We start from the raw sequence: 22,754 nt of genomic DNA, 5'->3' as shown, positions 1-22,754 counted from the left end.
TTGTCACTGCCTCCCTCAGCCCACCGAGACTGAATTAATAAACCTGACTGAATCCAGCTGACTCTGTCCAGAGCCACTTGGGTGTGTCCTCACTAATACTGGAAGAGCTTATTTGCTCAAGTCTGCTGGTGCACCTTACCTACAATGTGTTTATGCCTCGCAGGTTGGAAACCACAGAGCCAGAAAACGTAAGCAGTCTTTTCAGGTCATTACTTCTACAGTTTTATGATTTGCCAATCACAGTAAGTAGGATAAGTAGGGTAAGTCTAAAATACAACAAATTTCTGCCCATTTCTGGATCAAAAGTTAGCTGAATAAATACAATTATTCATTTTCAGTAAAAGAAAAATGAAGAATTTAAGCAGTTAACTCTTACCATAATCCGGTCGCTGTCAATAATGGTGTTCAAGCGGTGTGCAATGGTCAGCACTGTGCACTGAGCAAACTTTTCACGGATCGTCTTTTGAATGAACTCATCTGTTCTGAAACACAGAAAGAGTAGTGCGGACAAAAATAAGATGCTTGCATGGATAAGTGAATGACAGGCAAGTTTTATGACTTCATCATAACTGTATATCAGGAAATATTCTTATGAAGTCATGGTAGTGCTTCCTCCTCTCGTTATATTACATGACTTAGAGGCTTATCATGAAACATGGCTCCAAAAGCTATCCACTAATGGTTAAGGAGGAAAGAATTTCTTCTTAGAAGCAGAGCAATAGGTTTCACTTCAAGAGACTAAATTCCCAGGCTTCGATTACAGAAGCAACATTCCTATTAGCAGGGTTAGATATTCCTACAGATTTCTACACCAAAATTCAACTGTCATTTTCTTTTAAAGTTTAGATTGTGCTAGCAATGAAGAAAAGATAAATATCCTTCAATGCAAATGAATTGAACACAAGACAGCCCCTAACCAAGGTTCTTGATTTCAACTGCAAAAGGGGATTAAATCACAGAGCTGGTTGGTAAATGAAACTAGAACTAGAGTAGCTCAAGAACTTCAATACAGAATGTCATACTCCATAAATTAAAAGTATTAACTGCCACAGAACCCAAGGAAAGGGATAAAAGCTTTCAAGTTAAGAGCCTCAGCCTACTATATGAATTAGCCACCTAAGAAAGGGTATCAGGTAGAAACATCAGACTTGTAAAGAATGAAAATTAAGCTAGAGCACAGACACTGAAGTACAGTGTTAATGTGAAAATGTCACAAGTTAAGCTGAGAACCCTGAAAAGGAAATGTAATTGTACTGAAAGATAGAAAAGACACTAAAATATTCTTTAGTTGTATAAACAAGTACTAAGGCAAAAGACCAGCAATAATGATAAAACTGGAGATTACTCAAGAAGCTAAATGTACAGGAGAAGCATTGACACCACCTAACTTAAAGCACTGCAGTAAGGCTTAAATTTGGAAATCTACATAGTCCACTTTAGAATCAATGAAAAGAGGAAAGGAATGGCTGGAAGGTGAATTAGAGCACCTGAATTAGGCAGCCATCAGGTGATGAATGCCCTCTACAGGCACCTGACAGCCCACAATGCAGAGGAAGCCTTAGCTCCCAACCTGGACACAACACCAGGCCAGGTGACTATGCAAATATTGTGCATCAGCCATCAAAAAAATGATGAGTGGCAACAGTGGAGAAAAAGGCAGTGTGGGAATGCAGGTACAGAAGTTAAAATTCTTTTCCAAGATAAAAGGAAGACACAAACAGTTCAAAATATACTGGGGTTAATGGGACCAGGGAAGCTGCAGCTTAGAATTGAGGTGTGTGAAGGCACGAGTCTCATTTCCAGTATTTCTACTGAAACAATATATTGCACTTTTATATGACGACCGGAGAATAATAAATGCTGTACATAGAGTTAAAACAAGACAAAGGAGATACATTTGCATAAACTGATATGTTCAGGGGGCCATATTAGCTTCAACCAGCTGCTTGCAAAGCCTCAAACTGTTAAAAGTAACCTGAAAATCAAATACAATAGAACAAAGATTCAAGCAAAGCATGTCTTCCTGTGACAAATTATGATTTTTTAGATAGGAATAGTACTCTACAGTGAATCTGTCTGTACATGATAAATATTTGACATTGCCTCATTAGTTAAGCAAAAAGAATTGTTCTGTTGCCACTATGTCAGGAGGCACTAACAATAAAAAGGGGGCAAATATAACTTTGGAAGAACAGGATGACTTGGAGAAATGGAGTAACCACTAAGTTTCTACAGCAGAAAGCACAACTTTGTGCTTCTAAGGACTGATCAGAACTTCTGTTACAAACTGTTGAAGCATTTGGCATGACAAAGGAAAAGACAGATCACTGCAGATGACAGGATAAATCATCAGGGAGAAGGAAGACAAACAGTTAAGTAAGAGTTCCCGTGAAAGCTTACTGGAGATAGAAACATTTAAACTCTGTCATGAGCTGGAGATGATTCTTTGGACAGGAATTCAGTCTTTGCCTAAATTCTTAGTGCAGCCTGGACCACTGGACAGGTTTGGAATCTAGCAGACTCTTTCCTTGACCATCCACTATATCTACTGCTAACAACTTATTAGCAACAACGCTCACTAAGGAAATGAGAGGACCAGGTTCTTGGCCTCAGTCTGAGATAGCCTGGTCTTTATGCTCCTACTTCCTAAGAGAAGAGACAGGAAAGATTTAGGAAAATCCTTCTCCTCTGCTCAGGGCTGGTGAGGCCACACCTGCAGTACTTGCGTCAAGTTCTGAGTTCCCCAGCACAAGAGAGACATGGATATACTGCTAGAAGTCCAACAAAGGAGCATAAAGATGACTAAAGGACTGGAGCATCTCTCCTATGGCTGAGAGAGATGGGACTGTTTGGCCTGGAGAAGAGAAGGCTCAGGGCAGGATCCTATCAGTATCTGCATATACCTGAAAGGAGGGTGCAAAGATGGAGCCAGGCTCTTTTTAAGTTGCCCTGTGACAGGACGAGGCAATAGGCACAAACTGCAACACAGGAGGCTCCATCAGAATATCAAGAAACACTTGTTTTTTTCAACTGTGCAGGTGACTGAGCGCTGGAACAGGTCACCCAGAGAGGAAGGAGAATCTCCCTCCTTGGAGATCTTTAAAAGCCACCTGGACATGGTCCTGGGCAACCTGCTCTAAGTGACCCTGCTTGAGCTGGGGTTAGACCAGATGGCCTCCAGAGGTGCCTTCCAACCTCAACCATCCTCTGATTCTGCAACCAAAGAACATGGTGGGAGGTATGTATTTCACAACTCCTGCTTTTGAACCAAGGCCGCTGTGCAATCAGGGAAAGGGACAGGAGGAGAAGTCATGACAGATTTCTTCAGCCCTGTGTGTTAACAGTCTCCTTAAGGAAAGGAAGTTGTGCATCCTTAACACTCCACTAGCATGTGCATGCTTCAGATCACAGCAATACCAGTGCTTTCACCCCATTGTTAACGCACATACATATTTTTTGCTGTCTTCTCAGCGCTACCTCAATGACCTCGCTACTATTTATTTCAACAGAGAAAATCAGGGCCACACATGATAACACTCAGTAGGGAAGAGGCTTATATAGACAGCAGGATGCATTCTCTGCAATGGTTAGAGATAGTCTACACTGAATAGAAAAATGGAAACAAAAGCTTCAATACTACCTGGAATAATGTAAAGAAAACCTTTTTCTTTCCCTATAGTCAAGCTCAAGGTGAGGTTTCCTGCAGAGCTACTGAGGAGCACAGAGAATTGTAGCTTGCTCAGGAATTTTGAAAATAACTTTTAAAAGAGCTCAAAACAATTTTCAACTCTCAGGTTATTCCTACTGTTATCTCAGGAGAATGCATACTCCTTGAACATCTCTGTTCTCTATATTCATTTATTATACCTGCCTTTAATACATGCATTCCTTATAGCACCATCCCTTCCTGCATTTACAATTGAAAACATTTCTCATCCTTTTACAGATACTATCAACCTATTATCTTAAACAAATATTTCTTGAATATAAACTTATCCCTCACAAGGAACTGCTGGTCGTATTGCGGATGCAACAAACGTTCTAAAATGAGACTATAATCACAAAAAGACAATACAGCTCAATCTTCAAATATCACAGTATGAAATCTCATGTAGGTATCTCCACTGGCAGACCCAGACCAGATCCTCTCTAAGGTTCATGGTAGATCTTGAAGTATAGTTTTTAGGGAGGCAGGCAGAAGCCCTGTCACTAACCTCCAGAGTACCTTGGAGAGAAGGTAGGAAAGGCAAGAAAATCTAAGACTAACTATGAAATGGAACTGCATGCAGAATTCAGTGCTGACAGGGTGCAGAGACTATGTTACATGCCAGTTAGAGCTGTCTACCCTCCAGAAAAGTGCCAAAGGAAGCAGAACTTCTGTCCTTTTTTGAGGGCACAGATTGTAGGCACCTTCAGGCTGCCAACCCACACTGATAAAATGGCCAAGCAAGTGCCAAGGGATTCCATCGTCCACTTCAGTGGATCAAACCCCATAATCTTTCAGGCACATTATAAACCAAAGATACAACCTGAATACCAAACCAGGGCTGCTGGATGACAAAAGCTCAACCCTAATCTGATAGTATGAAAATGGGAACCACGATACTCCCCATTACAAAGAACAATACAGTAAGAAAGCACAGAATGGTGATATGGCTGTCGCACTGGCACCATGGATTGGGGATCTAAGAGCAGGTTTCACAGCAACCCAAGATCTGGTATATCCTGAATTAGTTGATTGTGTAAAAAGAAAACTGGCTGAAGAGCAAGAATAAATACAGTCTGAGTGTAAAGCAACTGAGCTGCTTGAAAGAAACATTGGATAAGTCATTATCTTCAGCTCAATGTCCTCCTGGGATTGTCCTGGAAGCATATCTCTCACTACACTATTCCTGAGTGGCCTCGGAGAAAGCAACACTTGATGATAACTTCTCCAAAAGAGAAACGAGTACAGATACCAATTAGATGCAACAGAAAGTTAAACCTTACAAGGTTAAACTGACTAATGAACTGAACTATGTGCAATGACTGTTTTTAACCACAGTCAATAAACAAACAGTGTAAAAATGTGACGGTGGACTGGCCTTAAAAGGTTGTGTCCTCTACAAGTAGTAAAAATACAAGTTAATAAGTATTACTGTACTCGGTACACAGAGAGCACTGAACTTAGTATTAAAGGAAAAAAAAAAAAGAAGAAAAAAGAAGAAAAAAAGAAAAAGCCTCAGTTACTAGGGATTTTGTTTCAATATACTACCAAAGTAACTACAGAAAGACTTTTCAGCTCTTCCACTCCAGTTTTCACACAACTTTCCAGAATCACTTAACTGCTATAAAGTTATTCCATTCTTAGGGATAAGAATTCTGGCTTCAGGACCAAAGAGATAACATCAAATTAAATGCCTGTCAGTCATCACATACAACATGCGAGCAGTCTGACTTAGGAGAACCTTCTTTATGGCAAGCTCCTCCTCTCCCTTAGAACAGCACTGACAACCCTGCAGCATGCAGAGCAGCCAGTAGCTATGAGGAGATAATAAGGGTATTTATGGGAGCTGGAAGACGTAGAAAGGAGGGAGAAAGATGCACTCCAAATTCCTTCCTTTTATTCATTTGCTCTGCTTCACTCAACAGCAAACAAGAATGGCCTAGCCAAGCTGGAGAACCATGGTGAAGGGTCTCTCAGCCCAGGGAAATGTCATATCCACTGCCTCATGCCATCTCACCCACCCCTCTCCTCCTCCCACCCTCAAACCCTGGCTTCTCACATTTGCTTCCAGGTTGAATTGAAGGAGGGACATGGTTGCAGCAGCGGTTGAGGTAAAGAGATCAAGAGCCAGAACAACAGAAAAAGAAATAATATCTCCAGAGCCGGCGGCAGCTCCCCATGGTTTCCTATCCCAGGTGCTTGATATGATGTGTGCTTGCCGCCAGGCTAGAGACAAAGGTGCCAGGTATGGGGGTTGTGCATCAGAAGAGGAGGAGGTTTTCTTTACATGCCAAAAATGCCTCCCTAACTGCTCAGTTAAGCAACACACATCAGCATTTCCTGATGAACATCCTATCAGATTGCACAGCTGAAAAATACTTTGCTCTAGTTTTAGCAACACATTAAGGAAAAGGTAATAATGACTGTAATGCAAACTGAATTCAAAGGAGAAGTTCCAAGTTATTATTTTTATTGTTATGCCTAGAGTTGATACAAACAAACATTTACCTTATTATAATATATATTGCAGCGCACATTAATCAAGATCAATTAAATGGATACTGCAAGTTGAGAACACACACGTTAGATGCCAAAATAGGGAGGATGAGTAAGATGGTATTAAATTTCCACAGCTATGATTAATCACAGTTAATCTATCAGTGCTTAGACAAAAATAAACTAATAGTCAAAAAAGAAAAAAAAAGAAAAAAAAAAGAAAGAACCTCTAAGAAGGGAAAACACTTCTCTAAAGGTTTTAGAAATACACTGTTAGCTGAACTGCAAAGCTACCCTAGTGGCACCACTTCTCCCCCAAGATGTTATAAAAATGAGTCACGCCCAGATGACATACAAAATCCTTAATGCATCTGTTTGAGAGACTTGCTGTGTTATTGTCCTCTTTGGACTTTGAGTTCTCCCTCAAGCCATAGTTTGTTGGAACTATATATTGAGCTCAGACTAATTGATGCAGTACGTTTGCAGTATTGTTTCCAAAATATTTCCACCAGCGTTTCAAATGTTTCAAAAATTAACAGTGGGGGTACTTAGCTATTGGAACAATTTAACAAGGGTTGTCATTGAAATTTTTTTCTATTGAGGTTGGATGTTCTTCTAGAAGTACACTCTAGTTCAAACAGGAATGAATTCAGGAAAGTTCTGCTGGTCTGCGTTATACAAGACAAAATAATGAGTGATAAATTAATACCTCCTCTAGCTTTAAACACCTCCAAATCTGTTTTGCAATTGCTGTGGTCTTTAGGATAGCTTACCTTTTTCCCCCTATTTTATCTACATTTGTATCTGAGCCATCTGAGGGGACAGCATCTCATAACCACATGGTTTTGCTTACAACCACTTGTTACCCTTCTAATTTTGCATTTTTTTGGGGGGTAGAAGAGAGAGGAAAGGGGTAGATTTTTTTTTTTTTTATTATTCATTATTTTTGCAGAGACATTTCTTCCTGTAATCAACAGAACTCAACTTAGTTTCATGGCTATTCTGATGTTACTGATCTGCATTTGCAGGGAAGTTCTTGTTGATGGCTGCAGGACGAATACATTTGGAATATTAATCTTCCTATTCCACACTGAAATCAGGGATATTCCGGGCACATATCCAGCTTATATCATCTGTTCTGGACACGAAGCTGAGCCACCCCAATATGAATAGACGGTTATGATAGGATTGTGGAAAACATAGAACAGCAATACGAACTACACGAAATACAAAGTATTTAAGTTCATCTCTACAGCACAGGTGATCATACTGAAGAAAACCAGCTCATCTTAGCATGACATTTTGTTTTTACCTTGGGTCCACATTTGCTGTTGCTTCATCAATGATAAGGATCCGATTTTTTTTTAGAACCGCTCTGGCAAGACATACCAGCTGTCTCTGACCAACACTAAAATTAGACCCAGATTCTGCCAGCTGTGTCTCCATTTTATTAGGCAGATCTTCCACAACCTCCTTCAGTTGCACCTGTTGACATGTCAACATATTGTAGGATGAGTAACTCCCTTTTAAATCAGCTATTGTACGTTTGATGACACAACAATAACTATGCAAGGTTTACCTTTTATATTCTGACACAAAATGACTAAGTGCCAAGTTGGATTACAGTGTGTCAGTTATTAGAATTCTAAAAAAGCATATTGTTAAGAATCTATTAATGTTCATTAAAACTAAGATATGAATCAAAATGTAACCAAAACATCATCCCAAGGGATAATTTTTTCATAAAAGACTTTTATAACAATATACATGTCTACACACACATGCACAAACACACACATTTACAAACACTCACACAATGCTCTATTTTTTTTTCTGTGCCCTTAACAAACCTCATGAAAACATCTAAAACCCAATGCACACAAGCGAAATGGTGTTATTTGGCTTGTAAATATAGATTTAGTAAGTCACCTCTTCCAAGGCATTCCACAGATCTTCATCAGTGTATTCATTGAAAGGGTCTAAGTTTTTCCTCATAGTTCCAGTGAATAAAACAGGCTCCTAAAACCCAATAAAATTATCATTCTGTTATAAACACAGGTTTTATATCACAACAGGTAAGCTAATAAAATAATCAGAACTAACCTACGTCAACAATAACACAGAAACATCCTACAGCAAGCTATCTTTTATGAAATGCAGAAGGGTATTTAGCACACTGAAAAGAGAGGGGGGGAGTCAAGTGTCTGGCCACCCTATGTGGAGCTGATTTCCCAAACAGGGCAGGTCTATTTGCAGATTACAGTACACAGTTATGTCGGTACTCAAGTGGGCATTTACATCCCACCGTTTTGATGCCACAAGCTATATATATACTTACATGCAATCACTGCTATCCTGGTATTGTTAATAAAAACCAGAAACTGCTGCTGTTAATGGGGTCACACTCCTAAATTATGTTTGGGCAGTTTTGAAAATTTGTGTTTACACTAAATAAAACAAGAGAGGAATTCAATTGCTCAGTGCCATCTTCATTTTCCTTTTTTTTTCTTAAATTCTTCATTTCGTACCATAAAAACCCTTCAATTTTAACAACAGAGCCTAAAAGAAACAGATTTCACCATTTCAATGCAATGTTTAAATCTATACGTGTAAATGTATAACTTACACTCCCACACAAGTTCATCTATATGGCTTCAGCATTATACCAAGCTTATCGAGATCTGGAGTATTGTTGGGCTAATTCAAAATAAAATAGGTAGTCAAATCAGTACAGTCACCCAATTCAGGTACCAGTGTGCGTTTACCTGTGGTCGAAGCAGCCATTGTTCTCATTCAGACCAGTAACAGATGGCAGGCTGGCAAAAACTGGCAGAAATCAATGCACACTGAAAAATGCACTGTTTGAGAAGTGGGAAGATGGCTTTTGGTCCAGCACTCCCTAAGCAACAGGTCAGTAATCACTAAGGTGATTTGACAGACCAGAGAGTCATGTACTGACACAATAAACTCCTCTTTATACTACACAAAGACAACAATAAACCAAAAGCTGTAATAGTACTAATGAGAAACGGAGACTATGTTATCAGAGTCTTGTTTAAATTGGAGAAATCTTATGCAAAATGTTTTGTTTTGTTTTTCCTCCTAAAGAATGTTTAAAGTTGTATTTGGTAATTTCAGCTTACTCTGAGACTGCCCTCTGTCTTGATTGACATCCCACCTAAACCTAGTGATGGCCGGCTCCAAATGGCAGCAACGAATCAGAACAGAATTTCTACCTTAACTTATTGTCTTCACATCCAAACTATTCTGAGTGGTATAAAAGGATTAACTAAGACAGAACACGCCAAAAGCAGTATAAAAGAACATATTCCTTTCTTGACATGGCACGCCAATTATTTGAAAGTATCTGTTGCGTTGGCAAAACATGTCACTAAAAACCTGTTGAATGAACAAAAGGATTTAATAAAAACATTAGCAGGCTAAACAACAGTTTTCTTCAAAAAAACGAGAAAGTAATTTGTTTAACAATAACTATTTTAATACACCACTTGGTATGTTTTTGAAGGTATTGTTAGGTTTATTTTCCTTTTCAATCTATTTTTATAGGTTGGTAAAATAAGCAACCGAATTTATAAAGTGTTCATAACTGTTATAAAAGTCCTAACAACAGACATGTACTGCAACAGTAGATAAGGATATTTTTTAATTATCATTTCTGACACAGATTATTATTTAAAATAGTCTGGTTTATGAGAGGAAAGTAATAAGACAAACCTGTAAATAATTGTTGTAAAAATGCTTGCAGTCAGGGAGGCAGACAACATTTGCATAGAAAAGATTTACAAACACAGCCTTCACACAGCTCTATCCAAGCAAGCAATTAGAAGCCTAAGCACATTTTTATTTCTCCAGGTATGTATTTAAGCTTACATATAAGAAAACATCAGTCTTGACTCATCACTCTAGGAATGGGTTGGTTTAGCATGCCTTATGTTATAATTTTAATGAATATCTCTCCCCGTCTTTTTTTTTTTTTTTTTAAAGGATTCCCACATAACTGCCTGATGTTACGTGACTATTTCTATTATTGACATTACTGTTATTAATGCACTACAAAGACAATGCTTATCACTCAACTTAGTGTAGTATAAACCTTATTCCAAACCTTCCTCCTCATCCTACCACCATCACTTCATTGTTTCACATATTTTTAGTTAAAACAAGTCTTCCCTTATGTGGAAAAGAAATGCTACCTGCTACCCTTCAGATAATTAAAACCCTTTGAGACCATGACAAAAACCCTACCACAATCTTCTACTGGATTAAATTAAGTTTTATAACCATGTGATAAACCAATGTTTGAAAAAACAAACCACCACATATAATTAAATAGTGAACTTTGAGCATCTGCTTCACTCAGCGTGTAGAAACTGTATTTGACCAGCAGCTTTCCTGTCAGCACTATTTTATTCAACTGGGTTGAATGCTTCCAAATGTAGAAATCACCTGCAATAGCTACAGATAGGGCTTTCATAGAGCTGTAGACCTTGAATGAACTGATGATCATCTATTTTCAGGAGAAAAGAACATTGTGCACGAGTGTAAAAAGAAAAAAAAGAAAAGAAAAAAAAAGTCCACATAAAGTTCTCTTTAGATATGAAAAGGTGACTATTTCCACTGGGTACCTCTGCCGTGCATAAACAAATACCTCAGCATGCAGAAACAAAATGGCAGCCTGCATAAGGCAGCAATCCAAATGTTGGGGGAGTGGTGTTCTTTTTTGTTTGTTGGCCTTTTATTTTATTATTATTATTATTTTTTAATAATAGCATATCTACTTTCTGACTCCTGCTCTTTGGAAAGGACAAAAAAAAAGGCAGGTAAGCAGGGAGGCTCAGAACCGCTCTTCGTTACCATTTTTATCAGATTCTCAATTTAAAGAAAGTAATATAAACACTCTGAATGCCATCCTGCCAGCAGACTAGCAAACATTCAGATACAAAAATGGTCAAAGGATTCTAAATACAGCTCCTGTAATAAAATACAGAGATCTGAGAATTAATGCTAAACACGGCAAATGAATTCCTCTGATTTCCAGCCTACTGTTCTAGCAGGTAGATAGAACTGAGATGAATTATTTGCCAGAAAGATGACTTTGCATTTCCAACATATAAGCTTTTCCCTCTTCTTTTACTCTCCACTGGAGAGGGAGGGAGGATCACAGGAGAGATCAGAGCCCTCATGAAACATGGCAACCTGCACAGGCTCTGCCTTCAGGAAGTTTTGAGGTTATACACAACCCTTCTCTGGTTCATTGTCTCACTTGAAAGGCAGACAATAGAAGACAACACTTCTGGTCTACGGGACTTCCTGGAACATTCATTCTTCTGTTCCAACATCAGAGATGAGGCTATTCCCAATATTGTCTTGTTTTTTTCCTTCATTGCAGCCTTTCCTGCATTCAGCTTCTGAAGATCACCAAGTTTTTATTTATAGGTCATAATGACTCATCTTTCTCCCTTCCCCTGCTCTCCTCCTCTCCAGCCCTCTCCCACTAATGGGAAGGCTGTTAGCTCACTTCCAGTCGGCATACTTGCTCTTTCAAGATCTAGGCTCAGTCACTTTGTAAAGGAGTGACTACAGAGGTGAATGTGTCCCCATAAAGTCCCTTATTAAGAAAGCCTCAGCAACGCATCAGGTAGTTTCTGCCAAAGGATCAACTTTGGAGATCCTTTCAGAGGATTGCTGAAGCTTGGTGTATTCCCACCAGATTTTCTTTGCTCATTCCCACTCACGGAGGACAGAATACTGCTAACATATATTTGCACTTATTCCAGAGGAATAGACAGGGAACAAAACTAGGAAGAAAACCTTCCAGTTCCCAAAGCTGATTCCATTTATCTTAAAATAATCAAGACTTTGTTCAAATAAGAATCAGAGAACCATAGAATATCCTGAGTTGGAAGGGGTCCACAAGGATCACGCAGTCCAACTCCTGGCTCCACACAGAACCACCTAAAAATCAAACCATATGTCTGCGAGTATGTCCATACACTTTTTGAGCTCTGCCAGGCTTGGTGCCATGATCGCTTCCCTGGGGAGCCTGTTCCAGTGCCCAACCACCCTCTCAGAATAATGCCTTGCAGAAGTTTCTCTATCTACTGAATACGGGGGTGCATGTGGAACATATCCTGGCAAAGCATTTTAAATACTACAGGGCTATAGGAAAAATGTTGATAGCAAAGTCAGTTTCTTACCTGAGGTATAATTGAAATTTTCTTCCTTAAGTCATGGAGGCCTAGCTCTGATGTCAAGTACTTATCAATCCAGATTCTTCCTTCAGGTTCAGCCAACCGAAAGAGGGCTGCTATAAGAGAGCTCTTCCCAGCTCCTGTTCTTCCCACAATTCCAACCTACAGAACAAACCAAGCTTGTACAATCAAACCAAGAGCCTTGCAGGATAAATTAATATGTCAAGCAATAGTTTTACAACATCACAGGATTTATAATAGAACAAGCACCAAATAAAACTACTTTATAATTAGCATTTTTTTTCATGAGGAAAAAACCTCCCCCCCAAATCAGCTGGGATTCAGGTGACAATTGGATCCTCAGTGATTTCTTCGATCATATCATTCAAAGGTGAAAGAAATATTTTCCTAACAAAGATTTTCTCTTAAGGTGTTGTGTTTTATTGTATAAACAAGATAAAGGAGCTCAGTGAGTAGAATAATGTGATTCAAGCTAGCCAATTTTACACTAAACCTCATTTGCTCTTTGACATTAGGCAAATCACTTCAGGCATGCATCCACTTCTCAATCCAAAAAAGGACTCTTACAAAGCATTTCAGGAGTAATTTATGAGTGCTATTCCCAATTTACATAACTAAGACTGATTTTGCTTAGTATGGTTAAGGTAAAGTTCTGTAAAGTAGTCAAGCTCTAGAGCCAAAATAAAGCTAAAACTAGCAGTAGGATTATAAACAGTATTCATGCTTCAGATAGCTTCAGCGGTGAGGAGATGAGCATTGAAACTACAAGACTGCGCGGGCAAGCTGAAATTCTTGTCTAAACATGTGAAACAGTGAATAATAAAATCATAGTGATTCAGGCTTCTATAGGTTCCCCAAGGAAAAATAAGAAACTGTGTGCAATGTGAAAAAATAATGCTTTCAGAGAACAGAGGTAGAGACAACACAAAATATGGGATTGCTAACTTTAATGACAAGGGGTAAGATCTACAAATACTTATATGAAATCAAGACTTAGGAGAAAGTAAGGCCATTAATAAGTAAGAGGAGACATATAATTAGTGGTGATTAAACACTACTTGAACAGCAAATTCTTTTTTTTTTTTTAAATGTTGTCTTCAGGTGAGGGATTCTTAGAGGAAACAATGTACAGTAATCAATTGTATCATAGAAGGTGATGGGTGTAGCTCTCTACACAGATCTGATTTGGCAGGATTTGTTATTTCCTGTACTCAGTTCTAATTGCTACATTTCCAGAAAGAAATCAACCTACTGGAAAGAGTTCAGAGAAGTGCAACATAAAATTAATATGGGTTGGAGATACTGATTTTACGAGGAAGGATTTATGAGGATTAAACATGTACAATATAGCCTGGCGAAGCGATTTGGGTGCAGAAAGGAGGAAGAAACATGAAAACCTTCATGAATATACGTACAGACACCAGAGGGAATTACCCACTGCCTGAGACTCAGATGTATGCAGTAATGACTGCTGGAATGAAATTAAGCATAGGAAACATTACATTGAAGAGCAAGGAAAAACTTTCTAATAGCAAGAGACACTGACCCCAGATAAAGCAGCAGTGCCCACATTTGAGCAAAAATACACAAAACACTAAAAAGGTATACTACAAGGAGCAACTTACACTGCATGATCTAAACAGCGTTTCCTACTTCTATTTTCTGCTTTAACAGTTTCATCCAAAAATTCATTGTTGTACAATTGTACATAAACTAACATTTATACCGTGCTTATTAGTAAAGATACTGCACAATATAAGCAAATCTGTTACAATAAATTATAAAATATCTTGTATTCTAAGTGATGTCAAACCAAATGATATGAAACAAAGGAAAAATAGTTATGAACAGTTACACTACAGCTGAAAAAGAAAATGCTGAATGGATACAGACATACAGAGTTATGAAAACAAAAGTTCAATTGTTTCTCTGTAAATGTCAGTGATATAAAGTATTGTATTAAGAATATAAAGAAAAACATAAAAAATTGATACTTAAAATAAAAATGCAGCTGTTCTGCATATTGTCAAAATCCCACTTTCAGTTTGGCATCCAATGAAAGGACTGTGCTCTTCAGTATTTAGAAGAATCTATTTGTATTTTTGGTCCAATTGACTACAGGCTGCTGAAAATTGACATGAATTTGAAACAGCTCTCCCTATACACTTTTTTTTTTTTTTTTTTTATACATTTTATTCTTCTGAGGTCTCTGTTCATAACCAGTGCAAACACAAGGACGGTCTGCAAATAGAAGTTCCAGCCGCCTAACAGGAATCATCTGGACACGATTTTGTAGCCCGATGTACACCATGTGTATACACGAGAGTACACCTGCTATACTGGACTCATCATTACTCAAATGTCACTTGTACTTCAAAGTGGAGCTGAACAAAAAATGAGAGTGAGATTTACAGCACGTCAGCTACTCCTCTCAAACTGCCCTTGTTACCCCTCAGGCAACCTCCCTGAGTATCTGCGTGAACAGCTGCCATGCCGTAAATCTAGACCCTCACCCCTCCTAACTTTTTTCATGTAGCCACATCCTCAGATTTAGGATCTGTTGGGGCAAGGTGTATTTAACAGTGTTAGTCCATACTCATTCGTAAGTTGTTGAATTCAGCTAAACCCCCTAAAACAAAGACTGGTCTTTAAAAATCAAGGCTGCACATGCTAACCTTCTGCTTCAGCTACACCAGGCTGAAGAAGTTAATCACAGCTGGCTGCTGGCAGAGCTCCTTGCATGACCACCCTCTGGTCTGCCTCAGGCAGACCATGCTAGGTTAGCAAAGATGGTTCAACAGAAGGACCTTCCGAGCCTGCTTTGACCGTACGGAGATACTAAACATGCAGCTTAGGTGGCAGCTGTAAAGGCACCATAATCCATAAGTGATCCCTTAGAAGTTATCTCCTCCATTCTTACTGCACCTACAGCCTCACAGACTTGGTGCTGGGTCAGCTATAGGAAAAACTACAACTAGGCAGAAGTTTAAATTCACTCGTTCCATCAGAGGCACTGCAGCCACCAGAAGTCTGAAGCAGCCAGGGGTTTAAGCTGGCACAACAGTTCTCACTGACAGCCACATGGGCAGAAACCCCCAGCGCATCTGGAAACCTGGTTCAGAAGAGACATTTCTCCATAATTAAAAACAATATAAGGGGCACAGATGCTTGGGAGATTTATTTTACACAGTGGCAGTCTACTGCAGTATTGTGCAAAACATCATAGAAAACAAACATGAAATTCTTGGCAATAGTTTCAAGCTGGACAAATTCACTTCAGGATGACAAAACCACAGCATAACCACTCAGCAAAAATAAATACCCCCAGTCATCCCTCCTCCTCCTGCCCCCACCAAGGACTGAATAAGACATTGTTAATATCTCTTGCTTCCGTTTTCTTCTTTATTATTATTATTTTATTTCCGTCTCTCACTAAGAAATGTAAATGTTCTTGTCTGCTATTACATTAGAGTGATATATAACAGCTGAAGAGATGGCCCATAGGCAAGAAAAGTAGACAGCAGATAAACATCTCTTTAGTTCTTCTTAAACACCGTTCTTAACTCGTCCATACCTAATTCCATGAGATTGTCTCCATGAAGCAAAGTTGGGTTGAATTCTTGTAACATGCATGTTATTAAAAAGGCCCACTTGAGGAATGAAACAGGTTTGGGACTGAATGGAAAAGCATGTTACAAGTGAGGCCAAGGCAATGATTGTAGAGAGCTGAACCACCCTCCTAGGGAAGATATCCTAATCAAAGAAGTACATGTGCATTGGAAATGTAGCAAAGCACGAATTAACACTGCAGGGCTCTAATTTAATTTTGTCTGTGGGGGAGACCTTCCCTGCAACACTCTTACAATTGGGATAGTGTCAAAACTGGGGACGAAGAGTCAAATTTGCAGAGGAGGAAGAATTTTATTTCTATGTTTCTTTTGGCTACCAATCTAATTAACGGCAACAGTTAATTGGATTGGTAGCCGACAGGAACTGAAATAAAATCCTCAGTTCTAAAGTTATGCAACTGATTTGTGTTTCTTTCTTCTCTCTTCCATTCTGGGCTCTGTGCAAGAACATGTACATTCCTCATTTTCAATTGTGTCTGCTCACCTTGTGTGCTGACATCCTTCACTCCATGTATGTTTCCTCTACTGAATTCCCGATTTCCTAATGCAGCTCCATTTGCTTTGGATTTGAACACTTGGGGTTTTGTCGGTATTTTGAATGTCTGCCACTTTTTGATGAAACCCAAATTTTATCAGAAAGTTATTGAATGTTTAACCCTTTGTTTTGATACTTAGAAATGTCATGTTCACAGATGCATTTATGCTACATTTACAGGAAATCAATAGGCTCCAACTTCTGTTATTAAATATGACTACGACTTATTTTTTAAAATAACACTTATCTGATTTCCTAACATCCATTTCTTTTATAATGTATTTTTATAACAGTTTCTTTTCAATGATCATATTTGTTTAATTTCTGTAATAGGCAAAGACAGCCATATACATACCTTTTCTTTTGGTTTAATTACAACAGACAAATGCCTTAACACCAAAGGTCCATCTAGACTGTAAGTGAAGTTAACATTTTCAAATGCTATCATTCCTTGACTTGGCCATTCAGGTGGTGGGTGCTTGTTGGTTTCCCAAGGGGCTTCTTTTTCAAGATCTGTGTATTCCATTACTCTTTCTACTGATATCATCTAAGGGGAAGAAAGAAGACAGGTATCTACAAATTTCAGTTTATTGCACATACACTGCATATATATATATATATATGTATGTATGTATGTATGTACATGGATTTTGACAGCAAAGATTCAATGTAAATTTTTCCAGAGTTTTTTTTTTCAGGTACAGATAGAACTGCTTGGTACTGTCCTATACTTACTTTATACTACTGAAGGAAAAGAAAGAACGAATTTCATGTCTTACTACAGACTCCAATCTATCATGATACATAAATCCATACATAAGCATGAATTTCTAATCAGTGGGATAAATTACAATTTTAAGTATGTGCATAATTGTTAAGAAATTTAAGCTATGATAGTTATCTGTCAGTCCTGAGTAAGATGACACCATTTCACTGTGTGTTAGGAAGACAGAGCTAGAAATGAAACTGCCATATGAACTACAGGCAGATCCATGATGGCTACTAACATCAAGTTACCAGCTTCATTTTCCCTTTTTTGTCTTCCTCATTACCACTGCACTAACCCGTAGCAAATCTTTTTAGTATGTTTGTCACAAGCAATTCCAAAATCCAAGATAGTTTTCACCGTATCATTGCCTTAATATGCAGCAAAACTTGTTTTCCTGAGCATTTTAAACCAGATAGGAAGGAAGCGCAGTATTTGCTGCTGTCCCTAGTCTTGTGGGAGGGATGAGAAACAGAAATTGAGCTATCTAGACGCTTTTTCATCTCCCTCAGGAAAATAACAGAAGTTCTGTTTAGGCTCTGGTGCGCATCCCTCACCCATACATCTATTCTGTACAATTCATTTTACTTAACTGCAACCACACACAGGTGTATTCTGAAAAGGCCATCATAAAGACATTTAGTAGGCTTACATTGCCTGGAGTGGCTTTAAGGCCAGAAGTTACCGGGCAATGAGTTCATAGAATCACAGAATCATAGAACAGCTTGGGTGGAAGGGATCTTAAAGACCATCTAGTTCCAACCCCTCTATCGTGGGGGGAAGGATGCAATCCACTAGATCAGGTTGCCCAGGGTCTCATCCAACCTGGCCTTGAGCACCTCCAGCGATGGGGCATCCACAACTTCTCTGGACAACCTGTGCCAGTGCCTCAACAACCTCTGAGTGCAGAATTTCCTCCTAACATCTAATTGAAATCTCCCCTCTTAGTTTAAAACCATTCCCCCTTGTCCTGCCATTGTCTGACTGAGCAAAAAGTTGCTCTCCATCTTGTTTATAAGCGCCCTTTAAGTATTGAAAAGTTGCAATAAGGTCACCCCAGAGCCTTCTCTTCTCCAAGCTGAACATCCCCAGCTCTCTCAGCCTGTCTCCATAGGAGAGGTGCTCCAGCCCTCTGATCAACTTCGTGGCCCCCCTCTGGACCCGCTCTAACAGCCCCACGTCCTCCTTGTGCTGGGGCCCCAGCCCTGGACGCAGCACTCCAGGCGGGGCCTGACCAGGGCAGAGCAGAGGGGCACGATCCCCTCCGTCCCCTGCTGGCCACCCCTCTGGTGGTGCAGCCCAGGACGCAGTTGGCCTGCTGGGCTGCAGGCACACGCTGCTGGCTCGTGTGGAGCTTTTTGTCCACCAGCACCCCCAAGTCCTTCTCCGCAGGGCTGCTCTCAGTGAGTTCTTCTCCCAGGCTGTGCTCAGCTCTGGGATTGCCCTGGCCCAGGTGCAGCACCTTGCACTTGGACTTTTGTCCACTTGGCTTGGTGTCATCTGCAAACTTGCTGAGGGTGCACTCAATTCCATTGTCTATGTCGTTGATAAAGACATTAAACAGCACTGATCCCAAGACAGATCCCTGAAGGACACTACTCATCACTGGCCTCAACCTGAACACAAAGCCATTGACCAGCAAAGTTCTCTGACCTCACTGCCGCCTGCCCTTTCCACATTACAAAATAAGCTCCAAAGAAAAACATGTAAAGTAAGACTAACAGAGCAGAATAGAGAGGAACTGTTCTTGCCTCCCCCAAATACAGTCAGCCATTAATAACAAGGGATTCGTGTTGGATATCCACCTATCAAAGAAGTTGATGCTAATCACAGCTCCATAAAATGATCACCATTCCACAACAAAGGCAGCTAGTGAATGGTGAGTCCTCCTCCTCCAAGGCATTTCTGAATTACAGCCTCAAACACAGTAACTCGCTACATAGGAACCCCATAGATTTACACTTCCAAATCTTCCTAACCAGTACAGAAAGAAACCCTGAAAGCTTTCTCCCCATTTCTCACCAAAGTCTGTCACCATTACCTTATTCATGAAAAATGCTCCGAAGAAGCAGTGTGCTAGACAAAAAATAAATAAGTACAAACCTAACATTATGATTTATCTGTTATCAAACATAGTTTCATTCCTTTTACTAAAGGAATGCATATATTTCCTACAGTATGGTCGGCAAATTGTAATTACAAGTAAACTTCAACTGTCAACATAAAACAGAAAAGCATGCTTCTTACGTAGTATGTTCTTTTTACAATCTTTTTTTTATACACTAACTTAAAAAGTAGATAGGCAAAACAGAGCACATTAGTAAATATTGTAAATTGGTGGAGGGTATTTTACTTCGTTTATTTTCAATAACACACTCAGCAGAACAAAACCAAACTCTCAGCAGAATATATGCTTAAATACTTGCAAATATTTGTTAACTTGCACCAATTTAAGGTTTAAGCCTTTACAGCAATTAACAGGACCATAAAAATTGCAATGAGAGATATAAACAAAATTTTAAGATGCAATAATGCAAAACAAAAATTAAAAATCCCAAATCTAAGAAATCTTTACGAAAAAAAATCTTACTTATACAGGGATTAATTTTATGTAATTTTAGCTACATGCAATGCAGATCTCCCCACTATAACTAGACAGAATCCTTTCTGCTGTAAAGGGTGATTATAAAGGCTCCCCTACTATCAATGGAGAGGGATGATTCATCTGAATAGACATTCAAAATCAGTCAGACAAATTATACCCTAGAAGAGGCTATTTTTCTCTACTCTGCTGACTGTAAGTGGTGCCTCAATTGCTTGCTAAGGTATTAATGTCCTAAGTTAATTAAGAAGAATCCCATCCTTGAGGCTTTATGTCACAACTACAAAAAGGAAGCAAGAAGCAAAAAGGAAGAAGTAAACGTTACCAGGTTTTCAACTTCAGCACTTTGTCTAACACCCCACTGGAACGTTCCCATGAGAGTGATTGCATAAGACAGCGCCAAACCAACCTGCCCCGCATTCAAAGCTGCAGAACAAAGGAAAAAGAGAATCAAATAGGTACACTGGTAATTACACAAAACTCAAGTTACCTTCACTTTCATGAGGTTACTTACATGATGGAAGTATCACAGCCAGAATTTTGTTTGGTTACACCATCCTTACCATCTGTGTGATGATGAGTAGCTCCGGGCAGAACAGCTACTTGCAGCATTTTTATTTTATTTTTTTTAAGCTTTGGAAATTATCTGTATGTCTGAAAAGACAATCTTGATTCTTGGCTTTGCACTTTATCTAGGAACTGAGGCTCAATCTCAAAACCATACTTACATGTCTTGCTAATGTCATCCCTACCCCACTAAGCATTAGTAATTTTCCAGTCATTTTCTAAGGGATTTACATCAGCCGCTAAACCCAAGCAAAAAATTATTGTAAAATGATTTCAAAATAAGTTACAAACATTTATATCAACTCTGTACAGTTTTAAGTGATCAGATAAAATAATAGGACAATATTTCTTCCCCTATTTACATAAACTTTTATTGTGTTCAGTGGGTCTGCTCTCATAAAATAAATTAATTTTGTCTGCCCCAATATTAAGCATGATTGTCTTCTAACTAACTTGAACTTTATCCTAGCATAGCTCTATTGACTTCAAGAGAGCTACTCCTTATCCAGAGGCAAGGAAATATTCAGAACCATTGTTTTGACTTGTCTTTTTGCATTCTAATAAATTCAAACCTAGCTCAAAATTTTCAGTGTCAAGCAGCACAGTGTTCAAATTTTAAAGCACACATGCATATACAGAACATATCCAAAAGAAAAAGAAAAGAAACAAAAACAGCAAATTAGCACTAATTTTCATGTCCAAGATAATTACTTCTTCCTTCATACTTTAGATGACTATCTTCTTCTAGTACATCTAACCCAATTACATCCTGGATGATGCATATACTAATGACAGTTCATGAGTGACAGTGAATATAAAATGTATTATTACAAGGTGATTTTCTTTCTCCAACTGGCCTATCCTGCTGATCCAAGGTATTAGACAAGTATCCCTAGGAATTTTAGTTTGCCTTTTGGCCTACTGTGCCATGTGCAGAAAGGAAAAAAGTTGTTAAGAAGCAGCTCTGTGGGTGTTTCAGTATGAAAAGCAAAGCCCTGTAGGGCTAAAAAAGAAAGGCAAAGGTGGGGAAAAAGATTTATTTGTTGTTATTGCTCTGACAGCCAGAATCTCAACAAAAGCAAAGACTACAGATCTGCAAGTTTGTTGCACATTTGGGGATGATGGTAGTTGCATGCCTAAGCCTGGAAGACGTCTGAACTGCCTCCAGTATTTGCAGAAAAGGAGATACGGACCCAATGCCCTAGACTGAGGAAGAGATCATGATCTAGAAAGAAACATTTAACTTAATTACAATCCTTAAACAATTAGAAACAGTAAACTATGAAAAAGAATTAGACATCACTATACATGGTAATTAATGGGTGAACTCTTTCTAACATCCATACTTACTCTTGGCGAGAAGCAGGGAACCAAAAGCAACCACTATAACAAAAATGGCACAGATGGCATCCAGACGCACAGCGAACCACCTCGAGGTCGTCAAAAATAGAAACCAGGCCTCTAAATGGTATTTTACAAAGACATTAGTGGATCATTAGAAAACTGAGTTGTATAATAATAATAATAATAATAAATTAATTCATGTTGATATTGTGTTTCTTTTTTTTTTTCCCCTTCATTTAAAGTTGTCATCTTCAAGTGCACATCTTTATGGGCAGATGATGATCAGAATATTGTCCAGTTTTCCTGGAATTCTCTGACCTAGTTTTCACACTAGCAGCAACCAGGGCTATTATAAAACACAGTAATAAAAAGAAGAACATTCAAGGCCTGAAGTACAGCCCATTTATTTAAAATGGAAGCCTTTCCTGGACTTGGGATGGGAGTTTTGTACAAAAAGCGGAAGAACAACTACATTTGTTGTAGCCAGACTACAGTCTACAGGCTTTTAAACAGAGTGTATCACAACACAACTGTCAGAGCCAAGTCTTTAGAAGACAGCTGCAGCTGGTTAAGCTCCCATTATAGGCAGAGAAGAGCTACTCAATACATTCAGTGGAGCTACAGAGCTATTCAAGTGGCCAAATGCACATATCTACTTTTGGAGAAGCTCACAGGTGGACATTTCCACTGGGCACTTGCATGTAGGTGTCCACAATTTGGTGCTAAATTCCATCCCAGACAGACATTCTGCAGTACAAGATACAGGAGACAGCAGCAAAAGATATTGAATACAGAAGGCAAAGTGTTTGAACTCAGGGCCAAAAACAGAAGTCAAATGGCCATAACAAAGTATGGCATTATTTATTGCTTACGATG

General features: G+C 38.9%; 1 protein-coding gene across 4 annotated transcripts in view; it reads right to left on the bottom strand.

The window, feature by feature from the left end:
- The window catches only part of ABCC4 (ATP binding cassette subfamily C member 4), a 153,014-nt gene that overhangs the window by 24,031 nt on the left and 106,229 nt on the right, over window positions 1–22,754 (bottom strand). For all 4 annotated transcript variants that reach the window (XM_035564875.1, XM_050716991.1, XM_035564878.2 and 1 more), the window contains 7 exons: window positions 21,885–21,995; window positions 20,293–20,393; window positions 16,955–17,146; window positions 12,421–12,576; window positions 8,132–8,221; window positions 7,515–7,687; window positions 377–482 (listed from right to left, as the gene is read on the bottom strand). In XM_035564875.1, coding sequence (XP_035420768.1) covers window positions 377–482; window positions 7,515–7,687; window positions 8,132–8,221; window positions 12,421–12,576; window positions 16,955–17,146; window positions 20,293–20,393; window positions 21,885–21,995 — 929 coding nt within the window. The remainder of the gene's footprint in view (window positions 1–376; window positions 483–7,514; window positions 7,688–8,131; window positions 8,222–12,420; window positions 12,577–16,954; window positions 17,147–20,292; window positions 20,394–21,884; window positions 21,996–22,754) is intronic.

This window comes from Cygnus atratus, chromosome 1 (assembly GCF_013377495.2).
Source record: "Cygnus atratus isolate AKBS03 ecotype Queensland, Australia chromosome 1, CAtr_DNAZoo_HiC_assembly, whole genome shotgun sequence".
In the NCBI taxonomy this organism is placed as follows: Eukaryota; Metazoa; Chordata; class Aves; order Anseriformes; family Anatidae; genus Cygnus; species Cygnus atratus.
Note: the sequence above shows the minus strand (reverse complement) of the source record. Positions and strands in the feature narration are given on the sequence as shown.